The 26,492-nt window shown below is 50.2% G+C and overlaps 2 protein-coding genes, 2 long non-coding RNA genes and 1 other non-coding gene across 6 annotated transcripts; 3 read left to right on the top strand and 2 right to left on the bottom strand.

Annotated features, from left to right (window-relative positions):
- The first annotated feature begins 250 nt into the window (after nt 1-250).
- HOXD8 (homeobox D8) lies at nt 251-4,813 on the top strand. Of its 2 annotated transcripts, none has more exons than XM_015093347.3 (2): nt 251-1,440; nt 1,826-4,813. In XM_015093347.3, the coding sequence occupies exons 1-2, from the start codon at nt 897-899 to the stop codon at nt 2,116-2,118; spliced, it is 837 nt and encodes a 278-aa protein (XP_014948833.2). In that variant the 5' UTR covers nt 251-896; the 3' UTR covers nt 2,119-4,813. The 2 variants fall into 2 exon arrangements, with proteins under 2 accessions (XP_014948833.2, XP_027820622.1); XM_027964821.2 differs by having other exon boundaries at nt 1,823-4,813.
- On the bottom strand, nt 4,673-7,350 carry LOC105610367 (uncharacterized). The gene is made up of 3 exons (XR_003588197.3): nt 7,199-7,350; nt 6,028-6,088; nt 4,673-5,586 (listed from the first exon to the last, which is right to left on the bottom strand). It is a non-coding gene; the product is annotated as an uncharacterized LOC105610367 (long non-coding RNA).
- On the top strand, nt 7,146-26,492 carry HOXD4 (homeobox D4). Its single transcript, XM_060411099.1, has 3 exons — nt 7,146-7,579; nt 17,104-22,473; nt 23,017-26,492. Exons 2-3 carry the CDS (start codon nt 22,029-22,031, stop codon nt 23,355-23,357), a joined length of 786 nt encoding a protein of 261 aa, XP_060267082.1. The 5' UTR covers nt 7,146-7,579; nt 17,104-22,028; the 3' UTR covers nt 23,358-26,492.
- On the bottom strand, nt 10,621-17,938 carry LOC121818698 (uncharacterized). Its single transcript, XR_006058735.1, has 3 exons — nt 17,828-17,938; nt 17,068-17,142; nt 10,621-10,900 (listed from the first exon to the last, which is right to left on the bottom strand). It is a non-coding gene; the product is annotated as an uncharacterized LOC121818698 (long non-coding RNA).
- MIR10B (microRNA mir-10b) lies at nt 20,793-20,891 on the top strand. Its single transcript, NR_107944.1, has one exon. It is a non-coding gene; the product is annotated as a microRNA mir-10b (primary transcript).

Raw genomic sequence — 26,492 nt, 5'->3', positions numbered from 1 at the left:
CTCTGCCTCCCCGCTCCCCCACCCCCAAGTGTAAGGCTCTGCGGTGCTCCCGCCCTGCCGGCCACGGCCCGCATTCCCTGGGCCCCGGGGGCACGGCGAGCCCTTGGCAGTGCGGTTTTATGGGCCCCCTTTAAGGCTGGCGGAGGCATCTCCGCGCCAGCGTGAGGCGTCCCGTCGGGTGCAGTGATGTCGCCTCCGCGCGGATCCCTCCGCGCGGTTATCTCGCGACCATCTCGCTCCCTCTCCCGGCAGTGGCGTGGTGTGAAAATGCCTCGCCGGGGCGCACCGGGGCGGCAGCCTCGGCAGCGGCGGCGAGAGCGGTGGGAGGGGGCTGCGGGGGGGGCGAGGTGAGAGGTGGCGGCGGGCAGAGGGTGTTTTTTTTCCTTTTCCCTCCAGAGCGGGGGTTTGTAAACCGAAGCCAAAGAGTGTCTCCGTGGGCCGGGCGCACTTTTTTTTGTTGTCCCGGTGCGCTCAGGGCCGCCTGGTGCCTGAGAGGAAAGAGTGGAGGCAGCGGGGCAGGTCACCGGGGTGTTGGCGAGTTTATTGCGGCCAAGCCGGCGCGCGCCGGGAGAGGCCGGGCGGGCAGTGGAACGCGGGGGCTGGGTGAGGCCCTGCGACCCGCGAGGGAGGCGGCGCGAGGTCGAGGCGGCGGGCGCGAGAGAGGAGCATGAGCGCCCAGTAGCGGAGTGCCCGCGGTTGCGGGGTCTCAGAAGCGGCGGGCGGGCGGGTGGCAGCAGCAACGTAGCCCGGCGGCCCCAGTGGCGCGAGCAGCCGCCCCAGAGGCCCCCGCGGCAGTGCGGTGGCGCTGAGGCGCGCTCCCTGCCAGCTCCGCGCCGCCCGCCCGCCCGGGGCCGCCCTACCTTGGCCCCCGGCCGCTGGCCGCCGCCGCCGCCTCGATGAGTTCGTACTTCGTGAACCCGCTGTACTCCAAGTACAAGGCGGCGGCCGCGGCGGCGGCCGCGGCGGGCGAAGCCATCAATCCCACTTACTACGACTGTCACTTCGCGCCCGAGGTCGGCGGCCGCCACGCCGCTGCCGCCGCCTTGCAGCTCTATGGCAACAGCGCCGCCGGCTTCCCGCACGCGCACCCGCACCCATCGCCGCCGCCCGCCGGGCCGGGTTGCAGTAGTGGGGGCGGCCCGGGTCCCGGCCAGGACTACTTCCACCCCGGCGGGGGCAGCCCAGCCGCAGCCTACCAGGCCGCCCCACCTCCTCCGCCGCCGCCTCCCCCCTGCGGTGGGATTGCCTGTCACGGGGAGCCCGCGAAGTTTTACGGATACGATAACTTACAGAGACAGCCGATTTTTACGACCCAGCAAGAGGCCGAGCTGGTACAATATCCTGACTGTAAATCGTCCAGTGGTAATATTGGCGAGGACCCAGACCACTTAAATCAGAGCTCGTCTCCTTCTCAAATGTTTCCCTGGATGAGACCACAAGGTTGGGATGCAATTTTTTTTTTTTTTTAAGCGGGGAGAGGGGGAGAAATCTGCTTTCATCTCACGTAATTGCTTTAAAACTCCCCTTTTCTCTCCCTCTCCTTTTTCTTCTGGTGTAGCTTACAGTGACTTATTCATGAAGTAGTACAGACTTTTTTTTTCTTTAAAGTAGAAACCATGAAAAGATGATGGGGGTCATAATAATTGCTAGGACGTTCTCGCTGTCCCTCTTGCCTGCCCATGCTATATATTATATCAGACCTAAGGAGAGTTGTGTATATTTCACCCCTTAGACCTGTTTCAGAAACCCCCAGCAACCTGCAGACGCACCATTACATTTTTAATGTTTATTTTCCTCTTTTTTTTCTCTTTGTTTTAATCAGCAGCTCCTGGTAGAAGAAGGGGAAGACAAACCTACAGTCGTTTCCAAACCTTAGAGTTGGAAAAGGAATTCCTTTTTAACCCTTATCTGACCAGGAAGAGAAGAATCGAGGTTTCCCATGCCTTAGCCCTCACCGAGAGACAGGTAAAAATCTGGTTCCAGAACAGGAGAATGAAATGGAAAAAGGAGAACAACAAGGACAAATTCCCGGTTTCCAGACAGGAGGCGAAGGATGGGGAAACCAAAAAGGAAGCCCAAGAGCTGGAGGAAGACCGAGCTGAAGGCCCGACAAATTGACTTCTACCTTTAAAAATTTACCGCAGACTATTAAAACTAATGATCAGCATATGCTGGTGGACACCACCTGTTTTCTTTTTTGGAAAGGACTTTACCTGTGTTTCAAGCTACCTTCATGTCACTGCTCTTGAGGTTTCTGCGCTTTGAGAGGGATTTGGGTGTTTAAAAAAATGTTTCTAGTGTCGCATAGAAACAGCCCTTGAGCTGTCCTATGTAAGAGTAATTTGATACTGACCTTGTAGCTATATTTTTATAATGGTAGTTTTTAATGTCTGAGCTGGTGATTTTGCCTCGACAACGTAAACTTCCTAATGATTAGCACTAAATAATTGAATATAAAATGCTTTATTAATCAAACAAGTGCACTTGAACATTTTAAATCTTTTCTTTATGGTGAGTAAATTAAAAGAAGTTTATTAATTTTAAAAAATTATGCCCGCAGAATATTTACTTTATATTATTTGATTAAAATGTGTTATTTATATTTTTTTCTGCTTTTATAATGAATGGTTCGGGTGCCTTTTGTTTACTCCTAAAAGGTTTCTTTGAGAATTTTGTAAATGTAATATCTCTGGGAAAAGTCTGGGCCAAATATTGAGAAAAGCACATGTTAGCTTAAGAGTGTAATGTATAGTCCTGGCTCTGCAGCTTCCTTAAACTTGGGGAAAATGTTCGGCTAGTGACAGAAGTTTCAGGACAATGTCAAAGTTGACATTTAATAATTTTTCTATAGTTTATACAGATTATGGCAGTTTAATCATCTAGAGTGAATGAATACTTGAAAAGTCAATTATAACATTTTCACTTAGATACTTTTTAGTCTGGCAAGTCACCTTGTGGAACGCCTCTCCTTTCTGAATTTGCTTTCGTTTTGAACTGTGCTTGCTTGGTATCGCCTGCAATTGCTAGGTCTTTGTGCTGTGGCCGCCGCTGTGATTCCGGTTTGTGTGTGTGTGTGTGTGTGTGTGTGTGTGTGTGTGTGTTTTCTGAGGAGGTGCCATATTTATTTTGTATTCTCTTCTCTCTGTTTGCACGACCATTGTGAGCCAACTTGTGTGCATCTCAGATATCGGTTGGTACGTCCTCTGCTGTTCTCCAGGTTGGCCTCACCTATTTGAAACAAGCCTTGAGAGCAAATGCAGAAAAGTCCAAGTGTAAACAACCGCTGCAGAATATAGCTAGCTCCTTAATAAAAGAAATGAATCCTTTTTCTAGAGCTAGTGTCTTTGAGCGCCGCCAATAACCCTTTTCCTGAGTCAGGAACAATCTCCAGGGCTCATGGGAAGGCAGCATCCTGCTAAAGCATCTATTTGATTTTTAAAAGGTGGGAGGGGGGTTACCTGCACCCTTGCTATAAAAATAAATAAATGCGAGGTGGGGGGGGGCTCTCTTTCATTTCAGAGAGGCTAGGCTATTCTAGCTTCATCTTGCTCTAAACAACCTTGATAAGATACTGGGAGAGCTTTGAACTTCGCAAAAGACTGGAGTTGTAGGCCCAGTGGGTAGCAACTCAGAGTCCAGATTATACCACAGTTTATTCCATTGAGCCAGCGCTGATGCTGGGGTTTGGGATCTGTTATTAACAAGATATCCATTTTCCATTTGAGGCTACTCCTGCAGCTGCCATTTTATGAGGGAAGAGGAGGGGGAAGAGGGACAGGAGGGAAGAGGAGAAATTCAAGTAAACTAACATTTCTCTTCACAAAAGGGAAAGCCCCTTTATCAGGTAGACTTTGCAGAATTCTCTTCTTTTTCTAGATGCCTGTATGTTTTTAAAGAGGTACATCTTAATTTCCAGAGTGGCTTTTATTGCACAGGTATGAAAATGGAATCCTATACTTTGGGGCCTGTATCACTTGTTCAGGTGATGGTGGGCTGTTTGCCTGCTGCTTCAAGGACCAGGGAAAAGTTGGCACAGGTTAGGCCAGAGGCGAAGCACCACCTGGCTTTCTATCCAGGGAAGAGGCCATGGCTGTGGCATTTGCTGACCTGAGCCAGGAAAGAGTTTTAAGTCAAGGGTGGCGGCCCAGGGCTTAAGAAACATTTGCACAAGAAGAGACAGCTGCAAACGTGCCTGCTGGATTTGGAAACGTTTTGCTCTGTGTGTTGCCTGAGACTGCTGTTGACTGGTTTAGAGCAAGTGTGCCAAGTGCTTGAAAGCATGGCTAGGGAACAGTCTGGCTATGGAGAGGGTGGGACTAAGCTGGCTAGAAACTGGTGCTGGCTAGGCTCCAGCTGCCCTCCATTTAAGGGATTCCTCTATTAGCAAAATTCACTGTCTTCTACACAAGAATTCTCCCTGAAAATCATTTTTAGAGCCATTGATTTGGGCAAGACTCTAAATGGTGGGGGACCCGGTGCATGGATTAATGTGGAAATCTGTTAAGGAAGGGTGGTAAAAATGTTTTTTCCTCCATTTTGTGCTACTCTGAAAGTGTTGTACCTTCTGGCCCTGTTGGACCCCTAACCTATGGTAAATTCGTAGCTCATGTACACAAAAAGACTTGCAAAAATTAGTACACTTGCGAGTATTTGTACATTTACACATTTGGTATTTTGGGTATATATTTGTTGTACATATACATAGATTACTCATGGAGAAAGTGTTGGTAATTAATGTAGGTATACATGCTTCCTTTTGTAGTTGGGGAAAACAGATTTGTCTTCAAATAAAGAGTCTGTGGAATTACAATCACACCCACTCACCACCTTCTTTCTTGCAGTGGCTAGAAACCCCCATCTGTGTCTCATGCAGACAACTCCCAGTGACGAGTGCAGGAGATGCCCTTCTAATTGGCTCGGATCTGTAAACATCCGCGGGTTGAAGCATATCGAACCAACATTTTTGCTGCAGAAATTTGCATAAATCTTCAGAGACCCCTTCTGACTGCTTAGAGAGTCTGCTTAGAGAGGTCTGTAAATCATTTACAGAAAAATAGGACCCTCCAATGTTAACGCTGATTGAAAAAACCAAGGGTCCTAAGTGATTTGGGTTCTCTGCGTAGACCAGAAACACACACAAAAAGAAGGTGTGGGTCTCAACGGTTCCTAGAGAAAAGTCAATTCAGGGGCTGCCATTTTGTGAGGTTCCACAAAGCCCAGCACATGGCTTATCTCTGCACAGGGTGAAAAAGTACAAATATGGCTGCCTTTTCAAAAGTGCAGTCTTTTCCCAGCCCTCCTTCCACCAGCTGAAATAGAGGGTCATAAACTCTGCCTTTATTTGGGTAGAGGAAAATTGACAATTGAGGTTTATTTCTCAGAATGTTTCAGAACTAAACAATGTTCTGAATGTATAGTCATGTATAGACCAGCATAAAGTGTTAACTGTTTGGGAAGGTCCAACAACATGCTCGATTTTGTGTAATTAAAATATTGTTTAATTATTCTTCACTGCAGAAGGTGTTACTATTTCCCATCCAAACTTGTGTCCTCTGCTTTCCCACTGTTTGCTGAATCCGAATGCATCTGGCGGTGAACAGGGGAAAGAGAACATTTTAATGAACCTGGCTGCTGCTCTGGGTACCTCCAGCAAAGTTGGAACTCACTGACTTTTTCTAGAAAGAATATGACTTTTGCAGACACATGGCAACAGAAGCACTTTAATCAGAAACATCCAAGGTCATCAGAACTTTTTCAAGGGATACACATAGCCTGCTCCAGAGGGTGCTGTGTGCTTCCTACTTAAGTGTATGACCACTTAGGGACTTGGTGTGAGGATGTTAATAGAGAACTCACACATTGAAACCCTAATGCACATATTTATAAATGTATTACTAGAAGTCCAAAGCAGTGTCCTTGAAAGGATGGGGTTGGGGTGAGGAGAGGTTACCTCTTACAGGCACATTTGAAGCCTGGATGGCCATGCCCATGGATTAATGATGAGGGGAGCTAGCCAAGGATGTTTACCTTCAGCTGGGGTTCTCTGGAGCAGCTTCCATGAGAAGAGCGAAAGGAATGGCACTCCTGCCTTTGAAGAAAAAGAACTATTTTTTTTTCAAGCCTGAAACTGGGGAGCTGCTTTTTTCCTGAACAAATGGAGTCCCTCTCCTCTTCAATATTGCATTGAATAGGCTCTTCAATGGACAAACATTTTGGGGGGCAAGGGCAGAGGGGCTAGAATTCCATAGAAATGCGAATTGCACTTAGGGGAGACTTAAACAAGGATTTTCAGAGGGTATTAAAAAAGATTGACTCTTCTAGAGAAGACTGTCCCAGGGGGTGTTTCTCTCTAGATTAAGTATAGGTATTGGGAGTTCAAACTGTTATTTTGGAGAAGTTGACAAGTATCTAAAACCATTTTCAGCCTTTGAGCTGATTGGCAACTCTCCTACTGCAGAAACCCCAAGAAACAGGAGGGACCCCAGTTTATGTTGGAGAGAGTTGGGTTGGGGAGAGCACACATTTTCTTGGCCTGCAGAGCCCCGGTTTTCTGCACAAGGTCAGACTGGGTGGCTTGCCTGAAGATGAGAGGGGCAAAAACCGAAAGCACTTGGCTGCTCTTTCAGAGAGGCCTTTTGGTGAGGGGAGGAGAGGAGAAGCCAAGTGAGGGGAGAGTTGGAGGGGTGACTGACAGGATCACCTCCCCAAGGGAGCGCGGCATTCATTCTCCCTGAAACACAGCGCCCAAGGAGCAGAGGTTTCAAGCCAAAGAACCAAAATAAAAAATAAAAGGAAAAGAATTCCTAGAGAAAGGAACCGTGAAGTCTAGGAAGGCAGAGCGAGCGGTGGAGAGGGACACCGAGAAACAGGAGGAGGGAGAAAGAAAGAGGAGGAGGAGGGGGAGGAAGGAGAGCAGAAAAACGGAGAAAGAAGAGGGGAGAGGAGAGAGAGAGAGGGAAAAACATGGCGCTTGCGAGCTGTATGTGCAAAATCCGCAAGGAATTGCAGTAAATTCCTTTTTGTTTGAAGAAAATTTACAACTTGGTAATAGACCTTTTTATGACCTATTTGCGGTCGTCATTGGCTGCGGCTGGTCATGTGCAGGCTCCGCTCGCCTTCACGGCCTTTTTCCTGATTTCCCAGGCGAATTTCCCCCCGCATTCTGCCTTCCTAGAGCCTCACCCCCTCTTTTTCTAACCTTTGTCTCCGCAGAGGTGGGCTCCAGTCGCCGGCTGCGGGATTGCGGGGTCCGCGGCGGCCTCGGCTCGCGCCCGGCGCCCAATTTGGCCCCACGGCCGCTTCGCCCCGGGCCGCGCCGCTGCTGCCTCCGGAGCCGGCGGGGAGCCCGGCGGGCGGGAGAGCCCGGAAGGAGCCCGGGGCGCTGAGGCCCCCACTGGCGCCGGCACCGCCCGCCGGGAGCCGCCGGCCTGCAGCCGGGTGGCCGAGTCGCGCGGTTCCGACGCGGCTCCTTCTCCAACATGAGCGGGTCCCTGCCGCGCAGAGCGCGAGTAACCGGGCAGCGCTTAGTGGATTACAGCAGCCGCCGGGGACGACCGCCGCCTCCAGCTCTGCACCTCCGGTAAGAGCGGCCCCCGCCCCGCGCTCCCAGCGCTGCCACCGAGAAGCTCGAGGCGCCCACCCGTTCGGTTAGCTCGGGGAGCCCAGCCCGACCCCCCACACTTCCCCGGGGCCTGGGAGTGCCTGTCTGCGTCCCCTGCCTCCAGATCACTCAGGTTCTGAGCGGGCGTCCCCTGGGGCCCTGGGTGGGGTCCGGCTGAGCTCAGAAACAGAAGGGAAGCCCCATTTCCTCTCGAGATTATGAGAGGTGGATAGAGGCGTAGATCGAGAGCCTCAGGATCCCCGCCCTGGAAGACTGTGCAGATGGTTTCTGGAGCTGTCAGCTTTGCTGGGGGTCACTACAGGCACTCTGAAGTCGAGCAGTATTTTGCGGTTGGTCTGTGGTCAGAGGTACCTGGGAGACTAACAGGTGTTTTCTGAGGGTTGGAGCTTGGGGGTGGGGGTGGGGTGGATTCTGTGTATCCAGGATGGTGGTACGTTTGTTCATCTAGGCTTTGGTGAGTGATGCTGATTTTTAGAGTTTTTGGTTTATTGGGCTCTGTTTATGGGATGGAATTTTAAATACTAACTGCTTCTCTAGTTCTCAGATGATTTTCTTAACAACTCAAGAAAGGTTCCGCACACATCTGTCAGGTGAATCTCGGTTATTCTGTGCCACAAAATGGACGCATGTTTTGAGAGGTAGCAGTAGAGCAGAGGATCAGAAACCCTGGTGCAGGTCTTGGGAAAAAAACAAGAGACGTTTCAGAAATTCTAAGCATGCTTAATAAGTTCAAGCATCGCGTGTGTTTCTTATTTGTCAGAGTAGGGAAAGAGTAGACATTTTGCTCTCTAAATGTACTGTTGTGGTGTGTTTGTGTTGCCTATAAATGAATAGCATAGCAATATTTCCAACTAGACTTCAAAACTAGTGAACCAAAATATCTATGAATCGAAAGAAAATTATTTGCAGAAAGAAATGCTATTTTCTCCTATGGATTTTGAAGGGCACTAGAGGATGCAGTTCTCAAATCCCATTGCCTCTTCCCTCATGGACACGTGAAATATTAAAACCTTAGGACAATCTGCCGCATTGCGCATGGGGTTGACCTGCGCGTTGCGGAGTATTGTTTTTTTCAGGAACCAGCGGAAAAGCCTAACTCAATGTTCTCCCAAATATCCCAGTGTGACCATGCTGGCCTTAAATGCATTTCTGAACAATAAATGATATTTTTATAGAAAGATATTTTTAGTAACAACGGAATCATGCTCGTTTCAAAATGGAGGGCTACAATTTGTGGCTAGTTGATGTGCACAGAATTGTCCTTGATCACTAATTATGATCACTCACAAATGAGAAACTGATGGTTAAGTCCAAAATGTCTGTATTTTGTAAATATTTCTGATAGAGTACTGCTGAGATCATTCTTTCATATTGGTATCGAGCATTACCTACTGAAAAACAGGCCTCTGGACTGGGGCTCCCAAGGCCCTCCCCTGGCAACTCCAGGAGTCCCTAAATTGCCTGGAGTTGCGGCGGGGGTGGGGATGAGTTGTGGCCGTGATGGCCAAGCCTCTCCCTGGGTTCAATGACTGAGCGCGCCCAAGTGACTAGGAACCTGGGCAGTCTGCAGGTCCAGTTGCACAGCAGAGGGTGATGTCATGGGCAGATATGGAGGACTAAGGGGTTCTTCCTAAATCCCATAGTAGCATTAAGAGCTTAAATAGTCAGTTACATCTAAGGGAATATATACGCTGCCAGTCACATTTGAACTTAGGCCACTTAGTCCAAGAGGAGACTAGTCAACGCTTTTGACACTACCGGAAATGCCCCCACTGGTAACCCAATTTTTAAAAACTTAAACGAAATTTTAAAAAAATAGTTGGATCCAAAGAACTCACAAGCCGGGGAGTGTAATTCCCAGAGTCCTCGAACCGAACCTCTAACTGTGTGTAGATCAGAGAACCAATGGCACCTCCGGGCCTTAGTGTCTAAGGTCAGGCAATGAGCTGGGCTTGCGCTTTCCCGGAGGATCAGGAAAAAGAGCGAAGCTCGTTGTTATAAACGTGGCCAAGCACCGGGTTGAAAACCGAACGTATTTTCCTGTCAGATGCTCCTCCAAATAAATATATCTCGCCAGAATTCTGTTTGCCGAGCTCGAGAAGCAGGGGAAATCGGAACAAAGACAGTATTTCACTCTGGGCTGGCAGGCAGCTGCTAGAGGTATTTACGGCCTTGCCGCAGTGCGACCGCCGGGCAGGGCACGCGGGGGCACCGGAAGCTGGGGAGAAGCCACCAAGAACTCGGAATTCCGACTTAAGTCCCATTTAGGGCCAATTTTCCGAAATTAATGCGAAAAGATACCCTCTTTCTAGGAACTGGTCTCTTGGACTTCATAGTTGTGCAGAATGAGGGAGAAGTACTCTCTGGACGTAGGGAGGTTCCCTCTCCCCCCTCCCCACCCCCAGCCTTGATTAACGACGGGGGAAAAGGCGTGCACTGGATATGAAACTGCTGATCCAAAGGACAACCTTGAGGGTTTACTGGAAGCATGGCGATTTTGTTGGTTTGGCGGAACAGGGCTTGCAGATCAGAAAGGACGCGTGAAGCTTTTAACAGGGTTTCCTGCAAAAGTATCTTTCCTGTGTCTCTAAGATGGGGCGTTCAGGCTCTTCTGCAGTTAGGCGCTGCAGCAGTGTGCGGTGCTGCACACCGCCCAGTGCTGCGCACGCCGCCCGCACAGCTCAGTGCGGGGCTGCGCCTGCCTAGCCCGCTCGCCCAGCGTCCGGCGCATGTGCAGTGAAATAACCCAGCCTGGGGATCCAACCAGCAAAGCACGGATGGGGGGAGGGGGCGAGTGGACTCAGAGCTGGAAGATAAAACCCGATCTCTCCACTCGGCCCTGCCTCAAGATTCGCTCCTGATCTTTCCTTTATTCCAGCCTTCAATCTAAATATAGCCAAACATCTTGCCCTTGACCACGTTATTTTCAATCATCTTGACTCACCACCTCACCCAAATTTAAATCTGTACTTTAGAAACAGTCTGCAAATATGAGCTAGTGACCAGAAGAAAACCAAATCTTTTTTTATGGTGTTAAAGTAAACATGCATACATTTTGTAACACCTTAAACGAAGATTATATATATGTATATAATCCTCAGGGAAGTGTATAGATGTTTTTCAGCCTGGTGCTTCTGCTTTGGGAAAAGGCCTTTCCTCTTGGCGCCTGTTCAAACCGCCAAACTTCAGGCCAATTCTTCAACCGGACCATTCTCGGATCTTGTTACGCCAGCGCAGCACGTTCGAAGGCTCTGTGGGGACCAGTGGCTCAGCAGAAAGCTGTCAAACAAATAATAAATAAATAAACGCACGAACTGTAGGGTTTTTCCGCCTGGGCTCGCCTAATTAACGGAGGATGCACACTTCTGGGTCGCGAGCCTGCTGTCAGTGCTAAGGGTGGGAGTGGGGGTGGGGTGCCCTCAGGGCTCTCTCGACTCCTTCTGGCCTCCCCCAGGGGAAGGGAGGACCAGCTCAAGCCTCTGGTTCGGGAAGACCTCTGCCCGCGCTAAGAAGCCGGGGCCTCGGGCTTCCGGGACTGCAGCAGTCCCCCTGCTCTGCTGTCTGGCGCCTTGTCCAGGAGGAGGCGCTGTAGGACAAGCGTCCTGTCGGCTACGGAGGCGCGGGAGATGCCCCGGGCGCTCGCGGGCGGGCGCGTGGGAGGGACACTGACCCCGCCCCTCCCTCTCCCCGCCCTCCACCCAGCTCACAAAGTGTTTTCCGCCAACGAGGATAGTTGGCGATGCGGCGCCCACCCCCAGGGGCGGCTTCCCGAGACTGGCAGCAGAGGCAGCCCGGGGTCCAGGAACCTGGAGGCAGGTTCCGGGGTGGCGGGCCACCTCACTTCCTCCGCCTTCCCGGAGGGGGCGCGATTTCTGCGCTTTGGGCTCTGAAGAGCAGGAAAAGAGGGTCTTGTGGTGGGGCAAGCCACGCCCAATCCCTACCAGCCCCTTCATTTGGGCTGCTGCTGTTGCCACTTTACTTTCTTGCAATTCCTGGTACCTAGAACCGGCAGCCTTGAAAAGCCAAGCGTTCAGCGTCGCCTGCCTCAAGCTGATGGGCTCGCCCAGGCTCACTTAGAACAAGGCCTCGGCCCCGGGGCTCCCTTGAGCCTCCAGATCCAGGGCGACTTCTTGCGTGTGGCTTGATAACCCCGCAGTTACTCATCTCTCCCCCTTTTCACACCACCCTCACACTCTTCTTTACCCACTGCACCCATTTCAGGCCTTTGGTGGGCTCCATGGGGGTGTTTCTCGCATCAGCGGTGACATCCCCAACTGGCTCTGATCCAACCTCACTGTTCCTTGTTGTCTCCTGGCAACACAGCCTTTTGCTTCCCTCATTTCCCTGCGTTGGAGCAGTGATTCTTAATGAAGGCCTGCATTTAAGCCTCTTCTTTATAATGCAGGTTCCTTTGTTTCAGATTTACTGAATCAGGATGTCTAGAACCTGCAGTTTATAAACACTCTCCACCATGGCAGTTAAGATGTATGCTTATGTTTGAGTACTCATCGAGGGTCTTTCCTGTATCTTTTATGATTCTGTGGTCTACAGGGGCCAAGTTCTCGCTACCATTTAGCAATGCCCCGCCCCCTAGTTAAGGGAGCTCTCTCTTTCATTGGGTTTTCTAGGGGATCTTCCTGACCCAGGGATCGAACTTGGGTCTCCTGCATTGCAGGTAGATGCTTTACCATCTGAGCCACCAGGGAAAAGTCATAAGCTGACTAGTTGCTACCAAATTGGGAAAGGGAAGTTGACTGCTTGCTAACTCAGAAGTTTTTTCAAAGAGGTGAATAGGTTCTAGATACAGACCGCTTTCTTTCAAATTTTTTCCACTTAACTGTTGTGTGAGCTTAGGCAAGTAGGGCAAACTCTCTGGGCTTGTTTCCTCATGTGGAAAGCAGAGATAATTAGAGTACCTTCAAGGGTTGTTATGAGGATTTTTACTTACATAGCACTACTATATGTCCAGCACTATTCTAACTATTTTACATACATTAACTCACTGATTAGGCACTTAAAATGGGTTTTTAGCACAAGCCAAACATTCAATACCTGTTTCAATCACATATTGAATAACAAGCATTCAATAGGTGTTTCTTATCATCAGTATCCTTTTTCTGTTTAATAATCAGGCCTAGCCTTTTAGAGCTTAGAGAGACCTGGTTCATGCACTCAGTCCCTGAATTGTACAGAGAAGACAGGCCTAGGCTTGGTCACAGGAGAACATGGATCTGGGGCTTCCCCTGTTGCTGTAGTGGGTCTCATAAGCCCTGCTTCCTTGGGTCTTATTGTCTGGCACCTGCCTACAGGTAGACTTCAGGGCCATATCCAAGAGGAAGGTGCCCTTAGCTCCTTAGTGGGCAGACATCAGGTAGCGGAAGCCTCACACCCACACAGGCACATCCATGACTCTTACAGAAAGCTCAGGTCTTACTAGAGAGCAGGCCCTACTGGCCACCTTCTGGAGACACCCTCCTTACCACCACCCATCAGTCACAGCCTCTTTTACAGCCCCAAGGCAACTACCCTTGTTTTCAGTATCTTGAAAGCTGGGACAGACTGGAAAAGCCAAATGCCAGTGGGCAACACAAAGGAGGCAAGGAGTGTTCCACACCCTTAATCTGCTTGTGTTCCAAGATCTGGGCTCCAGGGCCATGGCTGAGCCACAGCTCCCACCTTGGGCCATGGTGATGTCAAGGTGTGTCTTAAAGAAGCCTGTCCCCCTCAGATCTCCATCAGCCCTTCAATTTTTTGAGATACTTTATATCTTTTAAAAAGAATTATATAAATACTACCTCAGGCTGTAACCCACACATATGTACACCCTTCCCATGCAGCCAGGTTCTACCCCTTACCCCTGGCCTCCAGGACTTCTGACTACAGACTTTTCCTACGAGGGACTCTGCAGCCCTTGGCCAAGCTGCTTCTGCTTAACCAGGAGTCCACCTGGGTCAGATTTTCTGTCCAAACACACCTTGTCCCTCCTGCTATAAACCATGCCTGGCAGAGTTTGGCCCATGAAATTGGGCAGTGCTGCAGTTGCCCAGTCACCCCCATCTCCTGATCCATCTAACCTCTGTTCTTGGTTCTCAATGAGCTTAGATGGCTACCCCACACTCTGCTTTCCTTGGACCCACTGGAGCTTTTTCCAGGTCTGGCCCCCCATTAGAGGTCCTGCCCTAGAGCCTGTTCTTTGGGATGCCACATCTCACTGTTGGAATTGTTACCTCCGGGGTTACCTCTCCTTCCCAGAAGACACCAAGGCAGAGTTCCAGTGAGCAGACCCTACTGTAGGGGGTGGGGGAAGGGGTAGCAGGAGAAGAGTTCCTCTTTCAGCGATAGAGTATAGTGCCAGGAATATGAAATTATATTCTCTCATGCTTGGGACTCCCTGTCCAGCCCTTCTCTGGCTCTTCCCCAGCCTGTGTCCCTAAGTGCCAGGCCTGGCAGTTTCCTTCCTACCCCTGGTCTAGGGGATTCATCTGAAGTCTCATTCCCACTTATCCTGGTTGTGGAGATAGTTTAAGAGAAGAGTTCAACACCACCTCTGGGCAAGAGGCCTCTTGCAAGTCAAGGTCAGACTATCCTTTCCTAGGCCACATAGCAAGGGCCTCTAGGGCAGGCAGAGAACGGACCTTGTTAGGTTTGGAGTGCAGGTGATGCCTCTTGGGCCCCTTCACTTTCTCCTCCTTCCTGGGAGTGGCTCTGGCATCTGGGTTGGGAGAGCCCTGCAGGGGACTCTAGCTCATGGGAGCTCTCTGAGCAGAAACTCCCAGAATTGGCTCTTTCTAGTCAGATGGGGAAGACAGTGCTCAGAATCTCACTGTACCCAGCAACAGGTTTCTAAGAAGGCTCCTACATCTTCTCCCCCCACCTCGTCTTCATGACTTAGCACCACCACCATTGACAGTCCTTGGAAAAGCCCCAGGAAATCGGCCCAAGCCACTCTGCTCTTCTCCCTGGTGCTCAGCCTTCTTACTAGACAGAGTTTGCTCTTCCCCATTCCCCTGTGTCATTCATCTAGAAAAGCCCAAAGTTGGGGGCAGAGGCCAAGGGAAGACTGGAGGAAGGTGTACACTCTCCTTAATCATGTTGTCTGACTATCCTAAGATTAGAAAGTGATTGAAGTTATGTGCCTCAATGTCTTCCTTTCTTTCCTCCTTTCCCCTCAGCAGAGCTAGTTACTTTCCTGTTATCATCTAAATATACAGAGTAGGCTGTATAATTTTATTCTTCTTATGTAAGCCACAGTGAAGACTGTGGGCAAGCCCCAGTCATAATCTTTCATTATCATTCATTCAAAAAATGTCTCGAGCCCAGATTAGGGGCCAGACATTGTTTCAAACACCATCTCCTCAGTCTGGTCTTCTCTTTACACCACTCTTCTTCCATAAAAAGCTCATCACAACTGCCTAGAATGTCATATATCCTTTGGTTAACTCAGTTTTATTAAGTTAGGAATTAAGGAAAAATAAAGAAGCCTTTCCCAAGCCCTCAAACTTTTTAAAAAATGGATTAACAAGGACTTGTTTGGAAGCTGCTCACCTGGTGCTAATAGAGTCAGAAAACAGTTTTTAAAGGATTGATCTTTACTCATATTTTAAAAACAGATGCTACCAACTGTAAAAGAAAAAGATACTTCTAAGTGGGCTAATGGGGTGGGGGTTGGGGGAGAGAAATCAATGCCATACAGTCTGGACTAATAGCTCCCTGCTTTCTATCCAATGAATGTGAAATTAGGAAATGGGTTTAGAAATGCACAGAGAATGGGTGGAAATTAGGATGCAAAGAGATTTTAGTAGATAGGAGTCTCTTTCATAGGTTTGATAGGACTTGCTGATGAGAACTTTCACAAGTGAATTTTATTTAGAAATCTTAGATGTATATGTGCTCTACAAAGCTACAGAGAACATTCATTCTTTTAATCGGAATAGTCAAAATCACATGTTTCCACACTGTTTGGTAGCAACTCTGGTGGGCTGTGGAAGGATGCTGAGGAGGGCGGTGTCAATTCTCTTTTCATTCTCTCCCTTTGGTGGGAGCTGGGGGTGTCTTTCCCACCCCCACCTACCCCAAGCACGGAGTCATGCTCTCCGATGGAGCAGTGCTCAGGCCCAAGCTCTTTTCTTGGTTTCTCAGCGGGAGAGCACGCTGCCTCCTCCTCTCAGGCTCTCCCTCTGGTGGGAGTGGCAGTGGGGGGCGGGGAGTGGAGGGGTAAGATCGGGGAGAGATAGGATCTTACCCAGCCAGATTTGGACCCCAGGCCCTGTGGTTGGGGCCCTGTGGGACTGGGGACATCTGACTTCCTGGGCTTGGGTTCCTGAGAGCCTCATTTGCTTCCTCACACCCTGTCCCCTTCACACCAGGGCTGTTTTATTGTTTTATAACCTTCTTTAGCGCTTCAGTTGCCAAAGATGCCCGATGAGGCTATTCTCTACTTTCTCACATCACCAAACCCCAAGTCTTGCTGTTTTAAGCAGTTTGGTCACTTGCAAAGGCTTCCCTTCCAGATCTAAGCAAATTACAGAAACCTCTAGGCATGTGGCTACCTTCAACTTTTGCTGAGCCCATTCACAACAATACAGAGCCAAGTGTTAACTCCAACTGCCACCCCCACCCCCAAGCCCACCCAGCCTCCAACCACGCTTTTCTTATTGAAGCTAAAACAAAATCTGAAATAACTTCTGGTATAAGCCAATAGAAATGACCTTTGGCTTTCCTCTTTATTTACCACATCTAGAGCTAGAAAATGATTGAAATAAAGGAGTTGATGGTACTCACAGCCGATGCAGCCAAAGAATCATAAGACATGCCCACCAACCAGCCTTTTCCAAATAGCACTATCTCCCCCTCTAAACAGAGTCCCTGAAAAGATACTATTTGAAAAGACCAGGGTATTGATATGAATATGACTCCCCCCCCTTGAATCCTAGATATTTGGAACTATTTAAATGTGAGGGAACAGTTGCAGTGAACCTTTATTTAGTGAATAAAAGTTTAAAGCCGAAGGTTATTTATGGTTCTGCAGAGATGGGACCTGAGTGGCTATTTACGAGCACGTGATTCCAATAAACTTTGTTTTATGGCTTGAGAGTTGACAAGCCAAAATATAATTCCCACCATAAATTAGGTTAAGAGCATACAAGTGCAGATGCTTGGTTCTTGGAGCAGCGATAGGAAAGTGAGAGGCTCCAGCTAGCGCCGGGTTCAGAAGGAGACAGGTCTGCTCCCAGCTCCCCTGCCCACTAGGAGAGAAAACCAGTAAGTCACTTATTACTTTTTCCAGGACAACTCCAGGGGTGGGGGATTTCTCTGCCCCATCTTTTCTGCCTGGTGGTGGGGAGAAGTCTCATGGAAGTTAATTTTAGCTTAACCTAAATCAAGAAATAGGATGGGAATCCCCTCTCCCTTCTAGACATAGAAAGTTAGGAATTGAGGGTTCTCACCTTACCAGAGGAACTTTCTGTCTCTCACCTCCTCAGAGTGAAGTTCTGCTTCAGAAGTGGAATAAAATGGGTAGCCTAGGTGGACAGATATAAAGTTTAAGAATGGAGATGCTCTGCCTCTGCGATTTCTCAGAGAAGACCCCTGTCCCAGACTAAAACTAGAGGCGACTGAAAGCTGGACACCAGCCCCTGAGAGGACCACTGCTTTGTAAGACTGCTTTGTGGGTTCTCCAGCAAAAATGCTGATGAAACGATGTCGTATCCACAGAATTGGGTAACAGTCTAAAGCACTGCCATTTACCTTTAAACCCATCGGTTTTCCTCTTCCTTGGCTATCATTTGGGTCCTCATTTCCCTTGGAAATTGCTCTTTGTTTTGAATTAGAGCAGAAGTGGGACGGCAAGTCCCAGCCTTGCCTGGTCCTTCTTTGGGAAGAAGACAGTTTTGAGGGGGCACTGGTTGGCTGGGGAATTTGAAACCAATCTGAAATTGGAAAGGGGGTGCTGAGTTGCTCCAGCTCGAGACAGCCGGGGAGCTGGGGCAAGGGACAGATGCGGCGGCTGCCCCCTCCCCAGTGGACCGGCGCCCACCCAGCCGATTTTGCAGAAGGAAACACACAAAGGCCCGTTTTCTCCTCGCTTCCCGTTTTCCCACGGGGGAAACCCTGTTACAGGCCGCCTGAGTCGGGCCAGGCAAAAAGTAAGGTTTTGCCCAAAGGGGTGCATGGCGTGGGGGAAGTGATGGGGGCATACTCTCCTACCGCGGGTCTGCCCTTGAGCACTGCAGTCTCCCACTTCGCGGAGAACTTGGCGCAGTTCCTAGGGGCGGGCATCCGAAGCAGGAAGGAGGTCCGGGTATTGGTGGGGTGTCTGGGCCTTGTCATTTTTCTGTGTATCATCCATCTCTGTTTTATTATCCTGTGGAATTTAAATGACCTCGTTTCCATTGCAACAGGTTCGGGACCGTGAGACACCACTCCTGTGAGTACCTCCCCGTTTCTTCCGAATCGCGAAGGGGCGGTATTGGTAACGGGGCGGGTGTGGGGAGAAGGGCCGAGCCAGGGGGTGTGGGCGGGTGGATAAACGGCCCTTGCCTCCCCAGGCCCGGGTAAGCGAGGGGAGTCCGTTTGGAACTGGAGGATCTAAGCTGGACTCCCGGGAAGATTTTCTGGGGCCTAGTTTCCAGTCACCTAACTAAAGGAACGCGTCGCGAGCACTCGCACTTGCCTCCTTGGGCCTCCCTGGCCCTTCCCGGCCTCCCCAGGCCCCCCCAGCTCGCACAGGTGCAGCTCCGCCTCAGCGGACGCGTCTGTGAAGAGCTTGCAGCTAATTAGCAGCCTGCCCTATTAACAAGTTGCGCCGAGCATCGCCTTCTGCTCGAACCAACCTGCTAAGCACCCAGGCAACGCGATCCCCATTCGCCGCCCAGCCCAGCTTAACCCGGTCCAGCCTGGCCCCGACCTTCTCTCCTTTTTTGTTTTTAATAAAAAGAAGGTGCGGGGGTGGGGGGACGCAACCCGTTACGGCTGCGGGTGTGTTGGGTTGGCCCGCTTCCGGGAAGGGCTGAAAATTCTGAGCTTTATGTGAAAGTCCCTCCTACCCTCTCCCCCGGCCCAGCCCCGGCCTCAGCAATCTGGGTCCCGGGTTGGGGACTCGGGCTGAGGAGGGAGAGATACGGCCCTTCGAATTCACTCCTGCTTCTCTCTAACTGCAATTCGAGAATTTCTGCACCAGAGCCGCTAGCGTTGCAGGCAGACAAGGGGGAGGGGTGTTTGGGGGTGCGGTGGGGGCCAGAGATTCTTGGGGTGTTGGGCTCAAACGTTTGGCTCTTTCAGAGTTGCTTATGCCACGGAAGACAGGTAGGTACACTTCTGAGGAGGCCTGTGAACTGTCCAGGAAGGCTATCTCAAGATGATGGTGGTAGGGAGAGACTCCAGGAAAGACCAGGGGCCCCTCCCTCATGCAAAATGGAGATGGTTTTATTTTAATAAGAGATGGAATGTGTGAAGATGTTAAGAACCAGGCACCCTCCCTTTCTGGTGAGATGTCCTCTTTCTGGGGTCAGAGAAGATGAGGCTTGGCTCTGGGCCAGATTTCTGCCCTCCAGCCTGGGCAACATAATCAACTTCCTAGGGACTGTGCCCACACCCTAGGAGTGGAGGACCCACGAAATACAGAGTTCACCTCTACGAATCAGGCTGTCTGAAGTGAAACAGGCCCCCCAGCTCCAGGCCGGAAAATCCGGAGTCCCCAGAACTCCTGGGCTTTCCCTCTTCCTGTAGCTCCCCTGGCTCTGGGTGCTTATCTCTGTGGATGCTCCTTGCTTGCAAACCCAGGATTGGCACCCCGTAGCTGAATACAGCACAAAAAGCCGGAGACATCAAAAGCATTTGTATGGGCAGTTGAGCGGGAGGTGAATATTTAACGCTTTTGTTCATCAATAACTCGTTGGCTTTGACCTGTCTGAAGGAGTGGAGCAATAAGGTGAAATGCAGGTCACAGTGTCTAATAAATATGAAAATGTGTGCCCTCACCCAGGTCCCCACTCATCCCAGCAGGCACCCCCAATTTGTCTGGATAAAGTCTAGACCCAAGGTACCCAGGAGCTCTTGGCATTAAAGGAAGTTGGGGGAACCCCCTGGGACAAGGGAGTTGGGTGTGGGGGAGTTTCAGAAGGTCTTGTTAGAATTGGCACCCGGGAAATCCCTACAAAATAGCCAAAGCACTGGAACCAAAGGATTGGGGGGAGTATGTGGGGAGTGTGCACAGTGCAGAGAAGTCAGCCAATTTCACCAGACTAGCGGTGGGGGGAGTGGAGGGAGTTCTCCCTGTTCCATCAAGGCCCAAGTTGAGGCTTGAAAACAATTTTTGAATCATGAGGGCAAAATAAAAAAACAAAATGAAATACTTCTAGCTTAGAGTTAAGGATCCAAAATCCCCACCCAAGCCTGGGTATCCCTCTGCCCCTGAAATCCATCCCAGTCCTGAGCCCTCTTGGTGCTGTGAATTGAGGAGTGAGCCCCAGACTGCACGAAGCACTAGGGCGGGCACACTTCGTGAACTTTTGTACTCTTGTGTCCTGCTGTCGGCAAAGCAAAAATAATGAAACTTTGTGATATGTTTGTAAATGATTTCGAATGACCCCTCGCCCTGCCCTTCACCATTAGTACGCCAGCCCCAGCCCAGGGCAGCTCCGTGCCTGCAAGCAGTGCCTGCCTCAGGGTGGTAAGCAGCAGCTGGACAGAGAGGCCAGCCGGGCTCAGAGCCCTGGAAGGTAAACGTGCGACTTCTTGGAGAACTAGCTTAGCCAGCCAACCTGGCTTGCCCTGGCAGTGGGGAAAAGAAGGGGCAGAGGACATTCCCTCTTGCCTCTTTTTCTTCTGCCACTAGGGCATTTTCTCCTTTCTGGAAAATACCACTTGATAAGGGAGGGGGTGTTATGTGCATCCGAAAAGGGGATAATAATACAGTCGCCATTCTGCAATGGATTATTTTTCTTCTGTTCTTTTCTTTCTTTCTTAAGAAGACTGTCCTGACTCGTTGGCTGCTTGGTAACCCCGGCTCTGTTACAAGGATGGGGAACTCGTTGCTGCAAATTGCCACCAAGCACTTCAGACTACCTGAACTGTCTCTGAAAGTGAGAGTGGCTGTGTCGGGCTGGCGGCTCCGAGGAGGAGGCTGGGGCTGGCAACAGTCTGGGTACTTGCTCTGGGTGGAACCTGGAGGCAGTAACGTTGTCTATATATACCCTGTAGAACCGAATTTGTGTGGTATCCATGTAGTCACAGATTCGATTCTAGGGGAATATATGGTCGATGCAAAAACTTCACATTCTCCGCAATAGTCAGAAGTGGAGGCCAGAGGCAGCCGACTGGTCAGTTGCTTCTTTCTGTTTTATTACCTTGGACTCCAGGCAGGAGGATCGTCGGAGCCCAATAATGTAAAGTAGCCTTTTCCTGGAGAAGCTCCTCACCTTCAAACAGTTCCCCCCCGTGTAAATCCCTAACTGGTTGCATGAATGCAGGGCCAAAGGATTAGGTTTGGGGGCACTGGGGAGTGAAGTGGGAGTCAGGTAGCCCCAGGATCAGTCTCCTCTCTAGGGGCATAAAGTTGGAGGGTGCCCAAAGAGGGGGCTTGTTGACCTTTACTGCCAGGTGGGAAAAAGGTGAGCCGGAAAGAGGGAGTTTAGGGCCCTTTTAGGGATGCTTTTGAGTGAGGTGGGGTTACCTCACAACCTTCCTGGGCTACCCTTCTGCGCTGCCCTAGCCAGAGAATCAAGGGGGCTTCTTGCCATACCAGCAAGGCCGGATTTGGCTACAAATACCCTGGCCTTCAAAGAAAGCTTGGCAGTTACTTATTGCCTAATTTGATTCAGGCCAGCCAGATTGTAGTAACTTTTGGGTGACCCTGATGAAGACAAAGCCGGCGGGATTCGGCCTTTGTATGGCAGAGTCCTCGCGCTCCCGAGGGCTGGGCGGGCGGGAGTCCTGCCTGCTTGGGGTTCTCTGTCCAACTCAGGAGTCACCTCCTCCACCACCTTTTGATGCCATGCACCTTGACAAATATGGGAGATTCATTCCCTTTTGAACTGTGCCCATTTTGGGGGGCTGATTGCAGGCCGGGTGCATGGAGAGGGCAGTGGAGGTTAGCAAAGTCAGTGGCAGACAAAAGCTGGGGTTACCAGTGGGGAGTGAGGGCGCTGGGATTAGAACTCCACTAACATCTGGTGGGAGCCCTCAAAGGTGCCACGGTGAGTCACTTGATTACACGTATGTTATTTAGTTAAATTTGTGAAAATTATGAGATGCTCACCAGCCCGGTGATAAACTCACTCCCTCGCTATTGGCTGGCCTGGTCACATGGCCGCCAACTTTATTCAGTTGACAGCAAGTAGGAGGGCCCTATGGAAGAAGAAAAAAAGACAACACGAGAAAAATTAGTATTTTCTACCTTCTGAAATTAATGGCCATGAGTTCCTATATGGTGAACTCCAAGTATGTGGACCCCAAGTTTCCTCCATGCGAGGAGTATTTGCAGGGCGGCTACCTAGGCGAGCAGGGCGCTGACTACTACGGCGGCGGCGGCGGTAGCGCGCAGGGGACCGACTTCCAGCCCCCGGGGCTCTACCCACGGCCCGACTTCGGTGAGCAGACCTTCGGAGGTGGCGGCCCCGGGCCCGGCCCGTCTCTGCCCACGCGGGGTCACGGGCCAGAACCCGGCGGCCCCGGCGGCCACTACGGTGCTCCAGGAGAGCCATGCCCGGCGCCCTCCGCGCCCCCGCCCGCACCCCTGCCCGGCGCCCGGGCCTGTAGCCAGCCAGGCGGCCCCAAGCAGCCGCCACCCGGGACTGCCCTCAAGCAGCCGGCCGTGGTCTACCCGTGGATGAAGAAGGTGCACGTGAATTCCGGTAAGGACGGGCCCAGGACCGCTCAGTCTCCACCCCGGCCCGGCGGCATGAGCCCTGAGAGGGGGTGCGAGGGGGTGGGGGCGTGTGGGGTTTCAATGGGCGCCGCAATTACTCTCTCCATAAATTTTTATAGCCAAGGGAGCAGGCCGGGACCATGTGGCTGGCTGTTTGGCTGTGGGCGAAAAAAGGGGTGGAGATGGGGGTGGGGTGGGGGAGGACTCCATTTTCAGAGTGGAGGGAACGCAGTGGAGGAGAGGGGATTTCCAAAATGCCTGGGAATTCTGGAGCTGGTGGCAGGCCGGGGAGACGGGGGTACGTTTGGGGATCCCTGCCTGCGAGCCCAGGGGAGCAGGTGGGTGCGAGGGGATGGGAGGGAGGGAGCGTGTGCGCTGGGGAAAGAGGGCGGGCGGGAGGCAGGGAGTAGCGGGCCAGGGGGAGCGCAGGGAGGGCCCGGCCTCGGGGCGCGCCAGGAAGTGAGCGCCGGTGGCCAGGGGCCTACCCTGAGGCTGGAGCTGACCTTGTGCGATCTCTTTTGTCTCTCAGTGAACCCCAACTACACCGGCGGGGAGCCCAAGAGGTCCCGGACGGCCTACACCCGGCAGCAAGTCCTAGAACTGGAAAAAGAATTTCATTTTAACAGGTATCTGACGCGGCGCCGTCGGATTGAAATCGCTCACACCCTGTGTCTTTCCGAGCGCCAGATCAAGATCTGGTTCCAGAACCGGAGGATGAAGTGGAAAAAAGACCACAAGCTGCCCAACACCAAAGGCAGGTCCTCCTCATCCTCGTCCTCGTCCTCGTCCTCCTGCTCCTCGTCAGCTGCCCCCGGCCAGCATTTGCAGCCGCTGGCCAAGGACCACCACACGGACCTGACGACCTTATAGAAGTGGGGACCCTGGGCCCACCCCTCCCTGAGCTCCTGGCTGAGCCGAAGTTGCGGGGGCAGGCCGGGCCTGCTGTCACCTCCCTGGGCTCTAAGGTACTGTGGGGTGGACCTGGGACACACGCAGGCCTCCCTAAGGTTAGCATCCTGCCCAAGGACAGCCCCCTCCCTGGAGCGGGGATGGGGTGGGAGGGGGCGGGATTCTCTCTTTAAGTATATTATCAAATGGCAGGAGCTATTGAGAACATAAAACCTTGGCGAGTCATTAAACTCCTGAAAATCTCTGCTGTTGGGTTTTGAATTTGCAAATGAAGGTTGAATGCTTTATCCCAGTGTGAATTTGAACATGCTCCCCCACCCCACCCCTCCAGGGATCTTTGTGGTTTAAAAATGTGCCAGAGTTGAGGCAGAAGCTTGGCTGCCTCTGCTCTAGGTGTTTTCAGTAGAGCAGGAGAGCTGAGCCAGGATTCCTGAACTTTCTGGGTTGTCTGTATAATTTCCAGTGTGAAAAAATATATATATATATATATATATTTTTTGCTCCCGGTGTCCCCGTGCCCAAAGAAATGAGTCTAAGAAGGAAGCGGAAACGGGTTGTTTTATGTTTATATTTGCTTAAATATTTATTTGTTGGAGAATTGGGGTACAGAAGTAACTGACATGGTGTTGCCAAAAAACTTAACATGTGAAAGGGGCTGAGTTTCAGGGAGCGGAATCAGAGGTGCGTGGCCTGACTCCTGGCTGGAACTCCACCCCCTCCCCACTCCCAGGAAATGTATATAGGGGGCCCTTAACCCTTCTAAAGGGAAGAGAAGGATCCACTCAAAGTTGAGTTCTTGAATATATATTTCCACATGTGCGTTTTTCAGCACTGTGCTTAGAGCTAGTTCTGGGTGATTAGAGGAAAGGGAGAAAAGAAAGAAACAAATGGTCCAACATTTTTCTTCTGGGGAAAGAAAACAAAACCTCCATGTTCTGGGTCATTAGATAATGACTGAATTTTCTGTTCCAACTGGATTCCGAATGTCCCCAAATATTCCATGTAGCAGTATTTTATAGGAATTGGTATATGGCTGGTATGGGAGAAGGGATGTACATTGGGGAGAAAGTGGAAAGGTGAGGAAATCTTGCTTTTTAAAGAATGGAAAACTAACTGAATCTAGAAGTCCACAAAAGTTGGTCTTAGGGTTTTTTCCCCCTAAGTTTTAATTTTTCAAAACAAATCTAAGGAATTTCTCAACCTGTTAATTAGAAGCGGAATTTGTGAAAGTACCAAAGTTTTCAGGCCCTTTCTGCTCCCTTGCCTTGAGAATAGTGGTTTAAAAATAATCACTCTCAAACAACAGGAGAGATGTTCTTTAGTCGTTTTTCTCTTGCCTTGCCTGCGAAGGATTCAAAGCTCATTTTTCTAAAATGTTGACCCTTAAGGATAAGGGGAAAGAGTCAAAGGTAATGGCCAGAGTTCATAGACTCAAATGAAACAAGGCTTCAGAAGTTTAAACCCCAAAGCCTCGGGCTCCAAAAAGAAACCCCTGGTTGTCCCTTACCAAAAAGTGACAAAAGTAGGGAGGGAGCAGGAGGGAGGTTGAAAAGGAGATTCAGAATTGGGGCTATTTTTCAGTGCTTCAGAACACTTTAGAAGGCTTCAGAGGTAATTTTTTAAATATATTCGAATGTAGAGGGAAAAAAGACTTCCTCTACGGGCATGTTCTTTGGTTCTGTGTCTCCTGAGAGCAGGTATTCACTGGGGTCCCTAGGCTGAAATTCCACTTCTCTAAAGTATCTTACAAGCCTTGGTCTTTTGTATTAGACCCCAGGGACAGCTCTTTGTTCCTCCTTGGGGTGAGCCTGGCTCTCAGACTTGCACATGGCAATACTTGAATATCGCCACGTCGGGATATTAAAGATGGATATTCCTGCATTATTTGCATCATTGTTTCTATGACAAAAAGCACAGAGTTCATACATAGTCAAGATGTCTTTTTTCTGATGCCCTCACGTTGAGAAGCTGAAAAGGTATTTTACTGAAGTTCGGCTAAATTACAGAATCAGGTTCATCCAGAGGACAAATTTTCTATTCGATTAGCTGTATTTCAGCCGGGAGGACTGACCTCTAAACCCTTAACCTTTTGGACTCTAACTACCCTTCTCTTCTTTTTTCCCCCCTCTAACATGGAGAGTAGTCTTTGGATGTAGCATTTGAAAAGAGCTGCTATCTTTAGGCAAGTTGGAAAGTTGCTCAGATTCTTCCCTAAAACCCAAACTTGTTAATACATCGAAACTTCTCCTTGTGGGGAAGGGGTATATATTTCACAATGTTCAACTATATATGCATTATAAAAATTATTATATAGATTTCTTCCCTTCCTAGAAGTTCAGGTTACTCATCCCAGCTTCAGACCCAATGCCAAACTACTTAACTGCCTTCACTTCTGCCCTAGAGGAAAGCCAAGAGGTATATTTGATGAAGAAAACCCAAGTTCCTTATTAAAAATAGCCCCACTACTTTGGAAAGTAATTTTATCAGAGAAACAAATTCTTTGTTTATAAGTCTCAGTTCTCCTTCTCGGCTTCTAGGGATTCTCTTTTGAAATGTTAATGGGGCCTGCAAGGCCCAGAGGGCAGCCCTCAACCCTGAGGTCCCAATCAGACCCTCTTGCCCATTTGGGCCCACAGGAGTGGGGCGGGCAAGAAGCAGGGCCCCCCAGCTGGCCAGGGCAGGGAAAGAAATGAGTTTCCTCCTGGGAACGTGTTCTGGAGACCTAGGTGTAGAAAGGCTCAGTGCCCATTTGCTTTTATTTGTTTCCAGTTTGTTCCCCCAACTATGAGCCAGAAGTGTTTGTTTTAAGGGTTTTTAAAAATGGTATGCTGGGATAGTAACTGGGGAGGAGTGAAGTGTTTGCTGAGGACACTGCTTCTCAGACTCCCATCTCACTTTGTCCATTGCAGCCTTTTGTTGGGAGATGACATTGTCTGTCAGCCCCATGGTGTCTGTTCACGCAAGATGCTTTCTTAATAGAACTGATCAATGTTCTGCTGCCACTGATTAAAGTATTATTTATACTAATTGTTGCCTGTAGTTTTGATGTAATTCATTGATCTATATTTGAAATAATAAAAGGTGTAGCGAAATCTC

The sequence above is a fragment of the Ovis aries genome, chromosome 2 (genome assembly GCF_016772045.2).
Source record: "Ovis aries strain OAR_USU_Benz2616 breed Rambouillet chromosome 2, ARS-UI_Ramb_v3.0, whole genome shotgun sequence".
NCBI lineage: Eukaryota > Metazoa > Chordata > Mammalia > Artiodactyla > Bovidae > Ovis > Ovis aries.
Note: the sequence above shows the minus strand (reverse complement) of the source record. Positions and strands in the feature narration are given on the sequence as shown.

Bases quoted from the DNA above. Each gene is read 5' to 3' on its own strand.
- HOXD8 (XM_027964821.2), top strand. From the start codon at position 897: ATGAGTTCGTACTTCGTGAACCCGCTGTACTCCAAGTACAAGGCGGCG. The intron at 1,441-1,822 runs GTTGGGATGCAA...TGTTTTAATCAG, and splicing joins TCCCTGGATGAGACCACAAG to CAGCTCCTGGTAGAAGAAGG.
- HOXD4 (XM_060411099.1), top strand. From the start codon at position 22,029: ATGGCCATGAGTTCCTATATGGTGAACTCCAAGTATGTGGACCCCAAG. The intron at 22,474-23,016 runs GTAAGGACGGGC...TTTGTCTCTCAG, and splicing joins GAAGGTGCACGTGAATTCCG to TGAACCCCAACTACACCGGC.